The 21,015-nt window shown below is 39.5% G+C and overlaps 1 protein-coding gene across 1 annotated transcript in view; it reads right to left on the bottom strand.

Moving 5' to 3' along the window:
* OXCT1 (3-oxoacid CoA-transferase 1) overlaps window positions 1-21,015 on the bottom strand; it is a 129,155-nt gene that overhangs the window by 91,885 nt on the left and 16,255 nt on the right. The window contains exons 4-7 of the mRNA XM_008539040.2: window positions 16,898-17,033; window positions 14,031-14,180; window positions 9,807-9,913; window positions 7,461-7,521 (exon numbers count right to left, since the gene is read on the bottom strand). Of these exons, the coding sequence (XP_008537262.2) occupies window positions 7,461-7,521; window positions 9,807-9,913; window positions 14,031-14,180; window positions 16,898-17,033 (454 nt within the window). The remainder of the gene's footprint in view (window positions 1-7,460; window positions 7,522-9,806; window positions 9,914-14,030; window positions 14,181-16,897; window positions 17,034-21,015) is intronic.

The raw sequence follows: 21,015 nt of genomic DNA, 5'->3' as shown, positions 1-21,015 counted from the left end.
AATGCAATGAAGTCCATTGTACCTGAGATAATGAAACTCGCTCACATAGTTGCTGCATTGTTACCAAGCAACAAGAAATAGAATGTCAGGATTAGCACTTGATTTAATATATTTTTATCATCAATAAACCATATTTCTATTCTGCTGTTATTCTGGATGTAAATAGTCATCAGGCTAAGAATTATATTTAGTGATCTACAAGAGTATGCAAAAAAATGCAGTAAAGTTAAAACTGGGCATTCACCAAGTCTATGTTATTTTTGTGGGGCTTTTTGTTTGTTTTTTTGATGAGGAAGATTGGCCCTGAGCTAACATCTCTGCCAATCTTCCTCTATTTTGTATGTGGAATGCCACCACAGCGTGGCTTGATGAGCAGTGTACAGGTCCATGCCCAGGATCCAAACCTAAGAACCCTGGCCACCAAAGTGGAGTGCACAAACTTAACCACTATGCCAACAGGCTGGCCCCCTATGTCTTTTTATATTTACTGCTTCCTTGGTAGAAACAGCAAATACTAACATAATAGTAATTCTATTACTGAGAAGGTTATTTTGCCAAATACTCAATTACAATATGTCTTCACTAAATACATCCTCATTAGCATTCAAATATTTTCAAACCAATGTTGGATTTCATGAAAATTCAAGGAAATGAATGAATTGTCTTTAAATACTTCAACACTCTGAAATCAGCAGAATCAATCAGTTCATTTAGTTTAGATGTGTAAGGATAGTTTCATCTTATCTGCCAAAGCATTCTATCTCTGGCTAAATCTGTAGCATAAGAATTTATGGATATGTCTTTCAGAGCTGTTTAGTAACTAAAAAAAGTAAAATCCAAAAGCATAAATAAAATCTTCTGACTGAAGAACTGTAAGAGAAAGAAATGCAAATTAAAGATATTATATAACTTAACTAGTTTCAAAATCAATCAATGTAAACGATATCTGTCGCTCACTACATCCACCCCAAAGTTAACACGCGGGAAGGTGCCTGTATTCTGCCTTAGGATCAATGGTTCCCAGGGTTTGGGGGCGTTGGTGGGAAGAGAGTGTTCCTTCTTTTTGTATTGTATCAAATAGCTCTCTTACCCAGCCCCAACACCCCCCTTTTTAAAGAATTTGTGTGGAGTGTTCAACTCAATTGGCCCATGTGGATGAAGTAAAGAGAATTGGGATACATGGTTTCTTGCTGTCCTCATTCTTCAAGCCAACTAAGGGAAGCAGAGAGCTTCACCAGGTAAATACCAAAGTGTAGGGAAGGGCATTTAACGTATAATGCTACACACAGTGAACGTCAAATTTGACATTTCAGCCAAGTTCTCATAAATATCACATCTCCACATGTCAATCAAAGGTCTGTGTGTGTGAATGAATCCCACACAGGCACAAGCAGTAGTTGCCTGTATCTGTCTATGTGCTTGAAATTGAACCTGTCTAATGAAGTTTCTCAACATGGTTAGAAATATTTGTCTTACATGGATAGAAGCTTTAATTTTTTTTCCTGTTTATACCTAATTTTTTTCTTTTTACTGTCTTTGGAAAAATTATGAGTTTCTCTGTTTTTGAAACTGTAAAATCATAAGGCATTAGCAATCTAAAGATTAAGAATAAAAGAAACTTCAGAGGAAAGGAATTATGTTTATCCCTCAGGCATTTTCATTTTCTCTAAAGCAGGAAGGAAGGTAACCAAAGTCCCTCTGATCCATTAATTGGCCTGCTCGGTGGAGATGAAATGTTCATGGGATTCATTGAAGTGATTAAGTCACGTGGGTAAAACCCACTGTGTTCCCACCTTCTACTGTCAAGTGGAATAACAACCAGTTGGATCACTTCTGCTCAGGTAATTCATGAGGAGTTACCAACGCAAAGTCCTTCAGGCAGGGCCAGAGCGTCACAAAAGCCAGGCGGCTCCCATCTCAACATCACATTCTCCATTCACCTCAGAGTTTTAAAGTCAGATTTAGGCCTAACACCTCTTGGGAACTATTACAAAATGAACTAAAAATAGAAATCATATTTCACATAGCCCAGGAGATATTGCCATTACTCTCAAGAAAGCTACTCTCACGTAAGCCTCCTCAGCCCACCACCGTGCACTGAAGGAAGGAGGGTATGTCATCCCTACTCCTCAAACCCACCAGGAACGCTCCCACCTCAGGCCTTGCCACCCACCACTCCTCCCGCCGCCCAGACTGCTCCCCTCAGACAGCTGGAGACCTCCAGCTTCCTCACGTTCTTGAAGTCTTTACTCCAAAGTCAGCTCAGTGAGGTCTTTTACTGACCACCCTATCTAAAATTTCAGTTTCTTCTCCTGACATTTCATGTCCCTTTTCATGCCTTGTTTTTTCTCCTTAGCATTGACCAATATCTAATATACTATATTTTATTTATTTGTTGTATCTATTGTCTATCTCAACCATCAGAACATAAGCTCTATGAGGGCAGAAATTTTTCTGTTTTGTTCATGCTATGAACCTAGAAAAGCCTATAAAAGTGCCTAGAAAAGCCTAGAAAACCTTCCAATACCTAGAAAAGTCCCTGGCACACTAGAATTTGTGAGCTTCATTGAACTTCTCCTAAAATGTCATCAAGATGTATCTGATGCTTGTTTAAAAATAATGCAGGAGGGCAAAGAAGGAGATGTGGATGTAGATGGGGCAGGAGTGACCATGGGTTGACAGTCACTGGAGCTGAGTGATGAGCTCAGGTGGGTTCACAACAGTCTTCTGTTTACTGCTGTGTAAGTCTATCATCCTGCATCACAAACCTCGACAATAAAATTTTACATACCATTTACACTGCAATCTTCACCTTCCCTCACCCCCCAACTGGAAACAACGCAGCTTCCGGGCAGGATGGCAGATGCACTCCTAATCTTTTCCTCTAGTTCCTCTCCTGAGGAGGGATGCCATGTGCCAGGCATTAGTACAGAACACAGAAGTCACAGTTCCCAGAGCCTGGCTCTTTGAAACAAAAAGTCTTACGACATCCTTTTGGAGATAATCTTCCACATGTCCATACCTTATGACTTAGAATTTTTTTTAAAGCAAAGGACTGATCAACATAATATTGTTGATAGTGGCTTTCTCCATAGGGGAGGCAGGCAGATGAAAATGGGTCCAAGCAAGCCTCTAATTCTTACCTGAAGTGAGTTCACAAGTGTTCAATTTATTATTATTATTCATAACTCACACAGGCTATGTATATAATATTTGTGTGCATCACATATCCCGTAATAGAAACAATTCTTTCATAAGCAAACGAATAAATACACTATAATATAAATATAATAAAAATAACTATTGAAGTCGTGATAATGAATAGACTTATTTTAACTACAAGCTGAAATTAGCTAAAATAGTTGCAGAGGCCTTGTGTAAACCTTGCTGGCTTCTAACAGCAGCCAGGGCACATGCCTGATGAAACCAGCTGGGTTACTTCGGTCACAGGCAGCTTCAACAGCCTTCGGTGGCTGAGTCAGACGACCTTTTCTGACAGTGCAGGCATGCCAGGCTGCTGGCAGGAGAGAAAGTGTCAATAGTCTCCTGAGGGAAGCGCTCCTGCCCCTCCCCCTAGGCTTTCTATTATAAGTTGCTTAAAAAAAAACTGTAGAAACAGGTCACTTTCCAGAGGAACCCAGGATGGTAGGATATGCACCCAGGAGACTGGCAGAGGGGCTCACAAGGAGTTGAGTGGTTAACAAGACCCCTCCAGAAGTCAAATGGATTCCCCTTGGAAGACATAACAGTCCTGGATACTCCTTATTAAACACGCGGAATGCAACGCCAAGAGTTGTTCCGTGGCTGGTTTTGCACTTATACTTGCGAAGTTTATCAGAGAAGACTTCACCCACTCAAAGAGAGAGAGGTCCAGAAATAACACTGTCTGGGCTAAAAAGAGAATTATCTCTCTGGCATGTGTACCAATATGTGCACCCACTTGTACTATTTTTCCCAAGTAACTATCCAGTTTTTTAAGGTTGGGGGTGGGGGGAAGACGGGGATACAGCCAGCATTCAGTATGTCACAACTCTGTGGTGAAGCATGCAAATGGCTGCAGGTGTTAAGAAATATGAAAGCAGTACTCATATTGGTTTTGTTAAAGGGGAAAACAGACATAACTGATCACCTCTTTGGTTTTATACAACTCATACGTTTGCTTAGAAGACATCTGAAAGGGAAAACTTTTCCAAAAAGGAATAATGTTCCCTTTTTGCAGAAATCAGAAGTAATTCACATCAAGGGCAAATCTGATATTCTCTTTAATTCAAGATAAACATACTGATTTACTTCTTGACATAAAACATTTACTGGAAATTAATAGAGAAAAAATTATGAGCAAAAAAAGCCTGCATGTTCCTCTACCACCCTGCTTCTCAGCCCAAAAATGTTAAGATGTCTAAGGGCATCATCATGAATATTTCAGATGTTTACAGCTTGACCCTCCTTAAAACTCAAGTGACAGGATGTAAACAGGGAGAAAGGGTGAAAAGATGCAGCCTTCCAGAGTGGCCTGGAGCTTCAGCAGACAGACTCTAACCCAGATTTTGCTACTGAAAAGTCCTCTATTTCCTCATCTGTAGGAGAAAGGAGGGGAGCGAAGAATTCTAAAAAAAAGTCTTTGTCTGAAATGTACGGTGTAGTCACCGTTATAGTTCCTACTGTTTAGGATACCACAGTACTAGAACAGACATTCAGTCACCATGTTTAGGGAAATTTGTGAAAAGCCACAAAGTTCAAAAAGGCTACACAGTAGAATGAACAGAGTCCAACACAAAGACTGAATGGACCCTTACGGCTCTCAATCACAGGACAATGCTTTTCTCAAAGCCATCTCCCAGGTAGATGGTACTGGAGAAGAAAAAGACCATAACTGAAATAATTGGCAAGGAAGGCCAGGGATAGGGGACTATATTGGCCAAAAAACTCCCTATCAGCTTGATTCTAATAGTCAGCACTGAAATGGACTACTGCTGGAGATTCAACATCTTTCAAGAGTTTGAAATATCATCTTTTTATGACGATTTGAGAGTCTTTCATAAAATAATGGAAAAGAGCAGACACCCTAAAATCAGTCCTTCTATGGTTCTATCCTAGCTCCACCCGGCTGTGGGACACCAGGTACGTAATGTAACCATTCTGTGTTTTAAAGTCCTCATCTGTAAAATGAGGATAATAATGGTTCCTACTTCATAGGACTATTCTGAGGATTAAAATAATCATAAAGTACATAAAAAATACAGCAGTAACTAATAAATACATAATAAATACTTGATTAATGGTAGCGATTACTATTATTAATATTCAGCAGGAGAATATGCAGACAATTATTGATCCCTGAAGACTCCTCCTAAATACTACACTTCAAAGACCAGCTCATAATCATCCATCCCACCAGGACCACTGTAAAATAAAGCAGGACAGGGCGAGAGAGAAAGCATTATAGAATCCTGGAGGCCAATGCACGTAACGGACTGCACAGAACGTAGCACAGAAGAGGAGCTGGAGGTCCAGGGTACTCACCACACTCAGAATAGTCCAAAGTCACAAAATCAAAATCGACCTCATAGCAGAAAACTTCCAATCTACTCACCATCCCCAATTCCAAATTATTTTCCACTTTTGAGCGCACAGACGATTCAACCTAAGGGCATGTGGACCTATTCTACTATGAGCATGCAGAGGGCATGGGCTTACAATAATCTATTGTCTAATTAGCTGTTTTGCTTATCTTCCTAAACTACAACGACAAATTAGATTTAATCTTGATCCTTCTAATTAAGCTCTGTGCAATAAAACTTTCTACATTGATGATAATGTTCTATATCTACGCTAATCAACACAGCAATCCCTAGCCATATGTGAAACTGAATTTTTACTTCATTTAATTTTGATTCATTTAAATGTTAAAAGTCACGTGTGGCTAGCGGCTACCATGTTGGACAGTGCAGGCACAGTCAGTTGGGGGTGGCTGCTGCAGCACTGTATTGAAAGGCATCCTAATGGGAATCTGGGCCTAACAGGAATGAGCGTGCTGTGTTAGATCAGAGACGTGTGGTCTCGGACAAGAGACAAGTCTTTATCATACTTGCAGGCTCAGTTAAGGGATTTATCCACCTTTCCTTTACACCAAAAGAGAACCTCTCTTTCTAATATCTACAGTGATTCTCAGATACTTGAGGATCATTTTCTGCTCTTGGAAAAAATAAGACTGGCTGAAAAGAACCAGACTTTAAAAGAAGAAGGAAAAAAAAAAAAAAACTTCACCCAGGATAATGCACAATGCCCCTCTGATACACAGAGAAGAAATATTAGTTTCCAGCAGTTTTATAGAAGTACATAAAACCAATACAGTGTTAAACTATGAATTATTTTAAGCTATGATATAGGCATTTCTTCATCTGTAATGTTACAGATGTGTGCCATGGACAGGTCATTAAGATGATACAATAAATAAAAACACAGATTACACAGACAGAGTAAACCACATTATCTATTTTAAGTGCCAACAATATACTAAAGCCATTGCAAAAGAAACTACTATGCTTGGGTCGAAAGTTCCACATCCCACAGCACTTTAAAAATAATACTCTTCACTTTCCAATAAAGGAACAGAACCTCTCACACTTGATTGCTTCAAAAATACCACTGTACTGCCTCCATGAAATGCCATCTTGGCCAAGCAAAAGGAGTTGTCAAAAGATGTCACATACAACACTACCATCATAAGAAAAATCAAGAACATTTCCAGATCCCAAGATGGGTTCCTATAAAGCCCTCCCAAGGGAAAACTATCTCAACTCCCATGAAAATTTGGTTCCGAGGTGATCTCAAAACCTCAACTTAAGACTCATTTTGAAGTCTCCTTTCAGCTTCATATATGTATAAACAAAACGGCAGAGTTTTAGTATAAGCACCTATTTCTGTCCGGAGCTTTAACCCTGGGAAGTCTCTAGAATTATTCAAGTCTCTCCCAAACCCTGAGATGTCCAAAGGAGACTCAGTTAGTGCCTTAATTGAACCGCTCTGAACAGAACCACATCAAAGCAATTATCTGTACTACCCTCCTCCTGCCTCTCACCATCTAATACAGTAAGATAATAAATTTCTCCTGGATAATGAACACTATTTCCCTGGGATTCTATATACAAAAATTCATCTTGGGATTTCGCCCAGGAAGACCTATTTAACACAAATACCAAAGACTTTTATAAGCTGGTCCCATACCTTGTTTCCCAAAGAGAACATTCTAGTGAGATCCTAGTTAACCAGAAAGCTAATGTTACAGCAAAATTTCAACTATTATGTATTTACATAGAATCCTTCCACATCCAAAACGAACAAACTGTCATTGTTTGTCCTCCAAAAAGAAATGAACTGTTGTACTTTTTCTTGAACTAACATGTAATATCAAGTTAAAACATTAACATCAGGAAACCAGAAATAACCTGTTCTCTTACCTCCACCACTGTGGTTTCTGCAGCTTTGCACATGGGCAAGTTGAAATTCCTGGCACTTTTCCTAGATTAGAGGTAGGGGAAATAAGAAAGTGGAGAAAGAAGACCAAAAATAAGAAGCGTCTCTTTCACATTTAATTATAGATTAAAAGAATTTCTATGAACTAAGAATCTGTGAATCTTTTTTTAAAAAAAGTGTCGTATTTTCCATTAATGAAGTTTTATAACTATTTTATAAATGAAAACAATACGATGCCCACTTAACTCAGTTAAATGGATTTTTATGGGATTGAGGGAAAGAGGGGTTATTTTTCAATTTCAACACATAGATTATACACAGCAAAATACAAGGGATATTAATAAATCTATTTAAAACTAATTTCCTTAAATCTTTTTAATAGGGATACTACTTTATTTCTATAGTTAAATACTACTTATTAAAATATTAAGGGAAAGTAGCATGTGGTTCATATGAGAAGGTATAGTAATTATATTCTCTATTAAAGAGAAGTGTATTTGAAGCCCATTGCTGAAATTAAATAAAACATTCATTGGTAATTTGTGAGTCACCTATAAAGCTCATTCTGGAGAACCAACTTTTAACGAAATTTTTGAAAGTACAACACTCACATCAGACCTTGAGGTGTAAAGATTTCAAGAAGGTGCCAATTTTGCCGATGGCTTTGCATTCCCAAGTTCCTAAATCAATATACTTCCTCTAACCATAAAAACTTAAATGTATTTTTGTTTCTGAGAGGGTCAAGTTGATAGAAAAATTTCTCTGGTAAAGGGAAACAAGTCACAGCTGTTTTACTGGTCTTTTAGGCCACTAAGGTTTATTTCACTCGGATTCAAGGACAGGTATGTCCTTGAGAGAGGAGTCCTTGTGTAGTTTCACAAGTTGTTGTGTTGGATTCTACCAGACATTCAGCATCAAAAGCTCCAAGGGCAGTGTGGCCAGAGGTAGGGGCGTACAGGGCTCTCCCAGATTAACAGCGGCATACACAGACCTCTGTACCAGTTGTCCCACCAAACATGAAGGTGGTCCTAGAAGTCAATATCTTAAGAATCTAGGTCACTTGACCATTGGTGATGAACGCTCTGATTTCACATCAAAGCTCAAAGATTACTGAGCATACACCACAGGCACAGTCTGTGCTCGGAACAGCTCTGTGCAGTCTTGAAGTACCAGAGCCAGGGAGCGGGGCACAGGCTAAACTCGTGGAAATATTTTAAATAATTCATTTCTATTTGCTACTATACAACTGCATTGATCTTTCTGAAAAAGCAACTAAACTTGGCAAATGTTACACCAAGTTGTTAAATAAGGTAGACAAGACGCAAAACGCCTTCTGCAATTGCCAAAATTAGTTGTAATTTCAAAAACTGGCTGAATTCAAGAAATCAAATATGGTATTAATATTGTATAAGTTCTTCAGAAATGGATAGAAACAACATGAGCGTGGTCACTGAGAATTTAATTGTGATTGTACCAAAGCTGCATTTGGTAAAGATAAAAATCACTAACTAAAAGGAGCAAATGGCAATATTATAAGAAAGAAAATGACTTCTGTAATCTAACAGGTGTCTCCAAAACTAAATATTTGGGGAAACTTTTATACGTATATTCAAAGGTGGCATAATTTTAAGAAAACAACTATATAATCTCTAAGTCCAAGGTACTAAATACTTGGTCTTTAGTATGCTTAGGATATCAAAAGATCTTGAAATCTATTAAGCCTATGGCTTAACACCTGTGGCTATCCAGATAATGAGAACGAAAGTTTAGCATTATTAAGGTTAGTCAACTTTTCAGATAGAGTCTTTAGAAGCATTTCCTAGTAGACACTCATAGAACTGGAAAAGAACTGATCTAAAAGATGATTAGCAATATCTTTCCAGCATATCCAAGTAACTTAGACATTTTAAGACAATGCACATAAATTACAATATCAAAATTAAATATAATTATGTGGTTTTGTCATGTTTTCTAAGCACATCTCCACACTATAACTGGTCTTGGTGACTAAAATACACAAGGAAAAAATAATTTGTATGTGACTATATACAAGGGTATATCGATTCAAATATTCAAGAAGCAGAGCAATGTGGACACCAGCCCATCAGAACAGACTCCCACAGGCACACTATACAGGCGAGCCCACACAGCAGCAGCCCTGCACACAGACACATATACACAGACATGTGGGTGCATTTGAATTCAAGTCATTTTTTAAATGAATTTTTAAATAGCACACACACAAAGATACCCATTTTATAATCACAATTTAGGAAATAGAAAGTTGCCGAAAGGCATTATGTTAATATTTTTTAAAACCATCACACTACCTGAAAATGACGTTTCCAGCTCGGTCTGCCTTCCAGGCTTTCACCAAAGCAAAATCCCCTGTAATTGCTTCCTCCAAAATAAAATTTTGACCATTAAACTCTCTCACCTGCAGGAGACAAGGAAGGCACTGTCAGCAATTTGCACAGGTCTTGTTAGGTTTCGCTGTGTGCTCAAATTGAGGCAGAGAAGAGGATACGAGCTCAGGGGAGAAGAATCTAAGCTGAGACCTCAAGGATGAGTAGTGGAAGGCAACTAGGATTTAGTCAAAGTGGTCAAAGGGGGAACCAAGGGAACAGCATATGCAAAGGCTCAGTGACAAAAGAGAGCTTGGTAAATTTGAGGAACCAAAAGTTCTATATGCCTGAGGCACAGACTGTGTGTGTTAGTATTCATTTTATAATTTGCATGTATAGGTTATGAATTGAACAGGAAAAATAGTCCCTCTTTCCCTCTATCCCCCCAAAAAATATATATATAAGTTGCATGAAATGGGCAATGTGTTGTTTTTGTACCTAAAATAGTTATAAAAATCCAGTCATCTCTCCTAATTAATCCATAATTCTAATTAATCCATAATCCATTGAGATTTTAATTGGGATTCCTACAATTTGTAGATTAATTTGGAGAGAACTGGCAAGCCATATATTGCCCCACCACGAGCATAATACATGCCTACATTTTTTTGAAGTCTTCTTTTACCTCCTTCAATAGTTTTATAATTTTCCCCATAAAAGCTTTGTATATTGTTTTAGGTTTATTCATAGGGATTTCTGATGCTACTATAAATGTTATATTTTATTCTATTATACCTCCTTTTCTGTCATTACTGTTCTAACGGAATGCTATTGAATTTTGTATATTTATTATCTTTTAATTCTCCTACAAATTTGCGGAGGGAGTGGTGCATAAAGCAAAACTATGCTATGGCATTATGTTCTTTTTCTTCTTGGGGATTCATCTCTGGGAATTGAAACAGAAGAGAGGAAACAACATCACTTGCCACGCTCCATCACTACCCAGGATGAGAGTCTGAGAGTCGTTTGAAAACAGAGCTCCATTCTCCTTCCTACTGCACCCTCTAGTGGACAAATTGCATGCATTCAATAGAAAGCCTCAGTAGAGAGTTTTGGTACACTTACTTTTCTTCACTGCGGTTTAAAACAGAAATCCTTTCTTAAAGATCGGCTTCATAAAAGACCTTATTCAACTTTCCCGCTTAAAAGATTAATGAATTTAGAGAATCATTAGGATTCTCTAAATAAATGGGGATAAATGAAGATCTTATTAATATGAACTTAGACAAATTATATGAAAGATATTTATAAGCCGTACATCAATATACAAAGTTTTTTTCAAAGAGTCTTATGTATTCCAAAGTCATTACGGTGAATACCAATGATGATAGTTTGGTATTTTACATACAGATCTAGAAAACCAGGCTAAATATATACTAACCCAGGGCAAAATCAAGAAATTGGCAGTTTTTTCTATTCCAATTATATAATTTCCTGTTGGGTCTACATATCAGCTGTTGCTATGTGTTACCTATTCTAAAATGTAAAAATAGAGAAGGAACTGGTTTTTTCAAACTGGCTATTATATTCACTTGAAAGAGTTGTGTATTTCATGGTCCCCACTTACTCATCTTTCAGTCCTTTCTTGAATCCACTGCAGTCAGATTCTCACTCCCTCTACTCCAGAAAAATCCCTCTTTAAGGTCACTGGTGACCTCCATGTTTCCAAACCCAATGGTCAATTCCCAGGCCTGTAAATGGACCTCTTCACACTCTTTGACACAGTTGATCCCTTCCTCCTCTTTTGTAAAATTCCCCTTGTCTTTCCAATCACCAGAGTCCCCTGGGCTTCCTCTTCACTAGCTATTAGACACTCTTTCCCATCCTGTCTGCTCCTTCTCCTCTTCCCAACCTTTAAATGCGGGCAGTGTTCTCCAGCTACCCCCCAGCCCTAGCCGCTCATTTAGTCTCACAGATTTAAATACTGAATGCTGATGCCTCCAAAATTCCTGTCCCAGCTCTAAACTGCCCCCAAGCTGGAGCCTCCTGAGCACCTCCTCTTGGAGGCTAATGGACGTCTCAGATGCACCATCCCAGACAGAGCTCTCTCTTTACCCCCATGCTTTGCCCATCTCAATAAACAGCATGCTTGATTCTTATCCTTTTTTACACCCTACAACCAAGACATCAGTAAATCCTGTTGGCTCTACTATCAACATATATCGCCATTCCAACCATTTCTCACAAATTCTACTCTTACCACCTTAGTCTAAGTCACCTTCCACTCCCACCTGGATTAATACAACACCCTCTTAATCTCTCTTGCTGCTTCAGCTCTTGGCCCCCTACCAAAAATTCACCTCCCAAGAGCCACAGTGAATCTTCCAAAATGGAACTCGGATCACATCACTCTCTCACCTCTGTTCAAAACTCTGTTGGCCTCTCACCTCTCAGTCAAATCCAAACTCACGTGATCCGGCTCCTGCCTCGCTTCAACCTCCAATCCTATGGCTCTCTGCCTCATCTGCTCTGTTCCGGTCTCACTGCCCTGCTGTTCCACACACAGGGCAAAGGCGCCTCAAGACCCTGTCCCTCTTTCTTCTGTCTAGAGCACAACCTATGATCTTCACCAGGGTTATTCTCCTATTTTATTCAGGTCCCCACTAAATGTCACCTCTTCAGAGAGGTTTTCCATGACTCAGTCTGGAACACCACCTCTCTGCCTTTACCCAGCTTGATTTTTCTTCACGGCACTTTCAGTAGTGACATCATGTGCTTGCTAATTGTGAGTTCCACCACTAGCAAGGGGACTTGGTCTAGATCTTCCCTTTTTCCATGGTACTTAGACCAGTGCCTGGCAAAGAGTATGACCTCAATTAACATCACTGAATTAAGGAATTCACCCACTTCTTCTTCCTACCATAGACAGGGGAAACAAAGAGCTAACGAGAGCTGTTTCAAGAAATTATCTGTTGTATTCCTAGGGGATTCAGACAAAATTACAAACCCACTAAATTCATGTACCTGACTCCAGGCAGAATGAATCCAGAAATTCAGGACAGATGCTAGTCCATCCTAGGCTTTCCTAAGGTGAGTTAATGCTATAACTTCTAATAAGCTCTTCCAATTTTTCTGAACATCTTGATCTATAATACTGAGATCCACTTTAATAATTAGGCTCCTGTCTTTTACTTTGTCAAAAACTTTTTAAACCTAATCAGGAAGTTAAGAAAGTATATAGAATATAAAAAATGTTAATAAAAGCTTTGAGTCAATATAGGTCACTCCAAGCAGAAAGGCAAAGCTCCAGATGGAGGACACGGTGGGGGATGAACACTGAACAGCAGGGGACACGTTCAATGACCTTTTATCTTCCCTCAAAACACAAGTTGCAGAGCTAACATCCCTATAAGCAGCAAGGTGATAAGACAGCCCCTGATTCACTAAGTTTTCTCATCCTTAGAGCTAAGCTCTGCATTTCTGCAACCTGTGCAGGAAGAGGCGGAACTAAAAATACAGTAATGAAAGATTGGCCTGTGTAATTTTTAAAACTGGCTCAAATCTGAGTAACTCAAATATCTATATCTAGAGTTCTATTCTTTTCTACTACGTGAGTGAAGTTACCCAGTATAAAGGGGCCCATCTCATCGGCACTTCAAAGAAAACTAAGTTATTCAGTCTAAAGCTCAAGCGTGTCCAGCAGTCAAAAGGAAGGATAAAGGAGACAATATGAACTCTCTCTCTATTTCATTGTATAATTACAACTGGCCCCTGCTTTTCAAGATTGTAGACAAACTTGCAGTTTCCTTGGCTTCTTTTCCTCTAGTTACATTCATAAGGGGCCTGAGCAGGAAGAGTTTAATACCATATATATCATAAATCTACTCTATTTTCCACTTAAACATGATCGGCAATTATAAATGCTCCTAAATGTGTTAAAACCTACCACAAAACTAATCTTGACTCACACATCTGATATGGACTATAGTTTCTTTTCTTCTCCTTTATTTATTCTGCTCTTTTTATGTGGTTTAATTATTAGCAGATGTTCAGCTTTAGATAGAAATTTCATCTAGCATATTTACATAAATGAACGACAGTGTTTGTTCTCAGGCAAAAAGGATTCTATACTTATTTACCCAATGAGTCCACCTGGAATCCTGTGCCGAAAGAGGCACCCGGTGTTACCCGGATGCGAGTGCTCCTTACCTCTCTTGGCTTGCTGGCAATGGCAATGCTGCCATCTGTGTTGTATTTGATAGGTGACCCTCCTTCTTGCACCAGGGTCCCATACCCTGTGCTGGTGTAAAACGCAGGAACGCCAGCCCCACCTGCACGAATCCTCTCTGCAAGTGTGCCCTAGAAGTGAGCAGCCAACACCCCATAAAGAGTTCATGAAGCACACTCTGTATGTGGACACAGAAACATTCACAGACGTGGTTCCTACTCTCTAGAGGCTTGTCATTCTAAACAGTACCTAGTGCTGTATCCTGTGTATTTCACCAATGCCGTATGCTAGAAGATTCACTTAAAACAACTACTGCCTCTCTAGACCACAACCTCTCTGGTCTTAATCCACATTCAAATTGTAACTGCTTATTTGTATAACCACGCTTCTAGCTTCCAATGTCTCCCACTGTTTTCTTGACATCATATTCTACATCAGTCTATTTGTAATATTTTCAAACCAATTTTGAAATCTGAAGTATGCAACTTTAACTGCATATATTTAAAAAACATCTAATTTCAATCTTGTATTTTACTGTCCTATATGTAGGTATGGCCTGAATCATATCATTAATAACAATAAGTCGTTATTATATAATAATAATGTAAAATTTTCAAAATGTATTTATAATTTATTCTAAACCATTCTCCTTAGTATTTTTTCTACTGCATTACCTAAGGAAAAATCCAAAATTAGGCAAAGAGTACAACATATAGGTAAATTGGTTTTTTAAAGCCCAGAATATTTCAAATTTTGTTCCAGAGTAGAAACAGCTGTATGCAAAGTTTCTTTGTGTCTTCTCTTGATCACCTTCATCTCACTCCTGGGTACCAGTGATTTCAAACCTCATTTCCCTAGGTCTCTCCCACCCCCAACTGCCTGTCCACCTAGTCTTCTCAGAGGAGAATAACTCTGGCTCTGAACATTTCCTGACACCCTTCCTAACACTGAAACCTACTGTTACGGTCTAGCTACCTCATATTCATACTAGATAACTGACCAGTTAATCAGCAATAAGAATTGGTTTAGGTATTAATGGTAGTGTGTTAATATTGTCCCAACCCAAAAACAATTTTATTTTTTGATTGGGACCTTTGAACACTAAACTGAAACTCAAACTAAATTCAAATCTTTTTTAAAAGTCCACCCTCCCTGAATACTTTCCTCCTTCTCTCTGTCCAACTGGGCAAGGGCATGAAAGTAGACTATTTCTACAGACAGACCGTGTGCAGGTACCAACAAGCCCCCCACATCCAACCCCCAAAGGGAGTCCTGGTCCCTACACTTCATCAACACTTCTTCCCCGGCTCTCAGGCTGTAAAACAAGTTGCCAGAGCCACTGTTTATTCTGTGCCACTAAGATGGGGAGGGGACACCGACCTCTTTCAGTTTAAAGAAAGAGTATAAAAGAAGTAATAAGGAAGTTCCTCTCCCATATATATGCCCTCTGACAAAATAAGGGGAAAAGGTATAAAAGGCAATTCAAAAGTTAATTTTCAATAGCTCCACAACTGGAAGGATAAGGTATCTCAACCTATAATGTGAAGAGGAAAAGTATATGCTATGGATTGAACTGTGTCCTCCCAAAATTCATGTGGAAGCCTAACTCCCAATGTGACTGTATTTGGCGATAAGGTTTCCTGGAAGTCACTAAGGTTAAATGAGGTCATAAAGGTATGGCCCTGATCCCATAGGGTTAGTGTCCTTATAATGAGAGAACCCAGGGTACTCACTTTCATGCATGCGCACTCACTTTCTCTCTCTATCCCTCCTTCCCTCTACCAAGAACCAAATCCGCCTTCACCTTGATCTTGTACGTCCCAGCCACCAGAGCAGACAGAAATGAATTTCTGTAGTCTAAGCCACCTAGTCTGTGGTATTTTGTTATAGTAGCACAAGTAGACTAAGAAAGTACACCTTTTGTTATCTTCAAAAAATTTTAAATGAAAATTGGATAAATACCAAGCACAGTACGATGTTATGATAAGCACAGTGCCAACACTGCAGAGGGATCAGGTGTGACTGCAACACAGTGAAGCCTCGGGTAGAAGGAACTGCTCCCCTATGCATGCTCTCTCCAGCCAAGCGTATGCTGTGATTTAATTACTGGATTTTTTTAATTCTGCTATATTACATTATTATCAATTTGGTGAAGTCAGAGGTAATATTTTCTGTTGACGAAAGTGGGTCCAGTTGCAGAGACCATGTCAAAATGGAAGACCAACGCAGACAACCTGTAGATCCTTGTTTTACTCAAATGGTTTCAAAAACTTTCCTCTATGAGAAACTCTTCACTCACTTAGGAGATGGTGTATGAAATGAGTGGAAACTTGCTAGGTTAAGTGCAGTAATTGCTCACTTTGTAATGGCGCCAGTTCCCTGGAGACCTGGTCTCTGAGCCCAGCTCTTACTCTATGATGGAGCCAGTCTCACTCCCCATGGGCGTCACTCTCCTGAGATGTCTCAGCAAGACCAGATGACTCACAAATTTCTAACTCGATGATTTGTAGGAACTGACTTTTAGAACAATTGTCAAACATTTCAGTAAGTCCCTTTGCAGGCTTCTAGAGGAATATACATTATTACATTATAGGGTCAAACTTAAAAATTTATCTTGCAGCCTGGATATTTTTACTAGAAATACCTCATTTTTCAGTGCACACCAACAGAAAATATTAGTCCTCAGCAATCAGAAGGTGTGACCTACCCAACAAAATTCCTTTTTTTGGCAAAATAGTATCGTCCCTGCCTTACCTCCCTTGCACAAAGAAATTTCTAGGGGGCAGAGGGGAATGTAAATTTTAAAATAAGTTAGTATTGTAAAAGAAAAGCAGAGAAATGTTCTTACCTGAGGTGTCAGCTCTACTTCTAACTCACCAGCTAAGTACTGCCGTTCAAATTCTGCATTTTCTCCCACGTACGAAGAGACCATGCGTTTTATCTGCTTGGATCGAAGTAAAAGGCCCAAGCCAAAGTTGTCAACCCTGGAAGGGACGCGAAGGCAGCTTACAGTCAAAGGAACATCTGAGAGCACACTAATATTGCTAACACTCACAAATGTCAAATTTTATTAATTTAGAGAAATCCCCTCTCCTAGGCATCTAACCCACATTCTCCCTCAGCCTCCACCACCCAAAGAGCCTTGCACGGTGACGATGCTTTTCTTATTTTACCGTTGAGGAAACTAAATCTCAAAATGTTTCAGTCATTGCTTCCAAGACCTTGGGCAGTAAGTGACACAGCCAGGATTCAAACCCACGATCCTACCCTGCTCCTTTCATTCTCTCCAATTCTCCAAAGTGATTCTGAATTAGAAGATGAGCGAAGAGATGGACTGGTTCCTGCCCTCGGCTTCAGAGGCTACATAAATGCAATGGCAATGCCACTCTCCTAGCCTGCACTGACCCCAAAGGAAGGTTGGGATGGAGAAACTTTCTGTCCTAAAAAGGTGGGAAGGGCATTCTCACATTTAAAAGAGAGAACAGCATCCTCTTGAAATATGGACCCAAATTATAAATAACTATGAACATTTTCCCTATATCATAGATATTTTGCTCAAGAAGATTTACACACTGAAACATTTTTAATGACAACAAAAAAAATCAGGAAATGAATTGCAAACCAGTGAAAAGATTATAGGTAGCAAGAATAACGCTGTGTCTGTTAAGTTGTATATAATATAGTGTAATATCTCTACCAAAGTTGGAGTTCAATTTATTCTTAGAAATGGTACATGTAGTGTTGGCTTTTTTCCTTAGGTAAAGGTGCTCATGTTAGTGCCTTTCTTATTTATTTCTATTCTTTTTCAAAGCAAAATACACCTAGGATTTCAAGTAAAGTCAATGTGACAAGACAGATTAATAATTAAATGAGTACTTTTCCACTTTTAGTCACCTCATCCCTCTCTCCCACTCAAAAGTTTCAAAAATACTTTAACCAACTAGATTAAAAAAAAACATTTCTAAGATAACAAAGAATACTTGAACTTAAGCTATCAAACTATTTTTAAAAGAAATATGGTGAGGGGCCGGTCCAGTGGTGTAGGAGTTAAGTTCGTGTGCTCCACTTCAGTGGCCTGTGGTTCACAGGTTCGGATCCCAAACGCAGACCTACATACTGCTCTTCAAGCCACACTGTGGTGGCATCCCACATACAAAAAGTAGAGGAAGATGGGCACAGACGTTAGCTCAGGGACAATCTTCCTCAAGCAAAAAGAGGGGGATTGGCAACAGATGTTAGCTCAGGGCCAATCTTCCTCAAAAACAAAGAAAGAAAAGAAATATGGTGAAAACCACAATGAGACATCACTACAAACATGAAAGAATAGCTAAGTAAAAAAGAAGGAACTACCAAGTGTTGACAAGGATTGCCAACAATCTGGTTGCCAACATTCTGGCTGGCAATGACCAGAATTCTCATATGTGTTGAGTGGAACGTAAATTGATACAACCAGGTTTGAAAAACTATTAGCCATATCTATTAAATGCTACTAGCCATATCTATTAAATGCATACACTAAATCAGCAATTCCACTCCTCAGTCTATACCCAATAGGAATGCATACTTCTATTCACCAAAAGATACATACAAGAATATGCATAGTAGCATTACTCACTATAGCCAAAAACTTGTGCCTCCCAAATATCCCTCAAAAGTAGAAGAGACAAAGAAATTGTGGTGTAGCCACACAATAGAATACTATATGGCAAGTAGAATGAATGATCTTTGCAACAACAGATGACTCTTGCAAACAAAAATGTTTAACAAAAGAAACACAAAAAGTATGTACTGAATTATTCCTTTTATAGGAAGTTCAAAGTCAGACGAAACTAATGCATAAGACCAGAAGCCGGCACAGTGGTTAACCCTGGTAGCGGGAGAGGAGAACAGTGACTGGAAGGAGCGTGAGGGGGGCTTTCTGGGGTATGAGTCGTGTTCCGTATCTTTATCTGGGTGTTGGTTACACGGGTGTGCAGCCTGTAAATATCCACCAAATTGTACACCTATGATTTGTTCACTTTTCTGTGTTACTCTGTATAATACTTCAATAAAGTTTTTTAAAAGATAGAAATGTAATGGTTAAGGCCAGAGTGCCTCCCAGAAACAGAGGTCTTCACTTATGATCTCCCTCCCATTCCTTTAATGCTCTGACGACTCCTCCGCAGGGAGCTGTGTTATCTACATGGTTCATTCATCCAACAATCCTTTATTGAGTCCTTACTCTACCCCAGGGCTGGTATGTCAGGTCCTGGGCCATGGGTAGCTCTGAGTTATCAAGAAAAAAACATGGAAACATCACTTCAACAGAGGGAGAGATGTACTAAGAGAAGTCTGCATGAAGTGTGATGAGAACACTGAAGATCGAAAACCCAAAAGTTAAGAGAGGAGAAAGAGGGCAGAAAAGGGCTTACAGAAGATGATACCTGAACAAACTTTCGAGAAAAAAAAGTCTCCGAGAGTAGCGCATAGATGTGGAAGTGACGAGGGAAAGAGGCAGACGGGCAGCTTTGCAAAGGTGTAAAATGGTGTAACAGCCTCAGGTTGAGTGTGACTGGAATAGGGACTAAAAGCAGCAGCGAGGCAGGAGAGGTAGAAAGCAGGACAGGTTGTGATCTGCTTACTAAGCCATATCAAGAAATCAGGATTTCATCTTGAAGGATATGGGAGACCCTGTGAATAATTTTAAGCAGAAAATAACAGGGTACACAATTAATTGGAGAGCTTCAGAGATGAAAGGAAGGGACATCAGTTAAGAGGCTTGAAATGGTCCAAACAAGCAATGATGAGGGTTTGAATTAAGGCAGTGGCAATGGCAATGGAGAAGAAGGGACAAATTGAGGGATATTTGGAGGAAATAATTCTTAAGACTTGTTGTCCATCCTGACATAGATGCAGACCCAGTCCAGAAGTCAGGCTTTGGCAAGGGAATATAGCAGAATAATGGGCAGGTGAGAATTAGTCTAACGATCACTGGTGACATCCACTTGTTTGACCTGGAAAGGGGGTGAGTATGGTGCCTTACGTGACAAACCACTGACATTTCTCCTAACAACCTCCTTTTCTCTCATCTTCACTACACTCTCCATCCTCATACTCTTCACGCCCACAAGTGGCCATTCTCACTCAAGTGACTCTTTCCTAGGTCTCAGAATGTACCATTTCCAAGCCTCTAACCTCCCTAGCCTGGCCTGACAGTGATTACCTCAAAGCAGTCCAGGTAACAGGTAACTGTCATCCTGCTACTAAACTGGCTTTATGGTCCCAGCCTTCCAATACTGAACCTTATAACATTTCCCACCACCATGGGCATAAAAGAAATAGCTACATGATTTATTCTTACTTGTTCAAAAGAAATCTTAAGCCTAAATAACGTAAGTATTTTCAAGACTGTACTTTTGAGATACAGCGAGAATTCCCTGAAGATTAATAATACAATTGTCCACTAGAGGGCTCCACATCACTACAGATTGTCTCTAGGACTCGGGCTCTTGCCCGCACTTTCATACACACAATGCTTTCTGTTTTTGTTGGTTTTTATTGTTTTTCTGTTTCACCTAGTCCTACTTAATGCCTCATTAAGCCCTCAGTTTTTCAGGTTAACAATTCTATTCCCCCCAACTCACTGCCACCTGCAGCCTTCCCTGTCACCTGATGGCAGCCCCATCCTTATAGATGCTCAGTAAACTAATGGGGTCATCTTTGACTTCTCTCTTACACTCCACATCAATTCTGTTGGGAAATCCTGACTCTACCTTTAAACTCGATCCAGAATCGGACCACTTCTCACTCCCTCCTCCGTGACCTGCACCACCTCTTGCTGGGATACTGCACACACTCCTCTGCTTCTACCTCTGCCTTCTACACTCTACTCACAAAATGACAGCCAAAAACGTAAGGGTAAAAGAAAATGTCAGGTCATGTCACTGCTCTGCTCAAAACCCTTCAATGGCATTCACGTATTCAGAG

Source organism: Equus przewalskii, chromosome 20, assembly GCF_037783145.1.
Source record: "Equus przewalskii isolate Varuska chromosome 20, EquPr2, whole genome shotgun sequence".
Classification (NCBI taxonomy): Eukaryota; Metazoa; Chordata; class Mammalia; order Perissodactyla; family Equidae; genus Equus; species Equus przewalskii.
The sequence above is the reverse complement of the archived record's forward strand: the minus strand, read 5'-3'. Positions and strand labels throughout refer to the sequence as shown.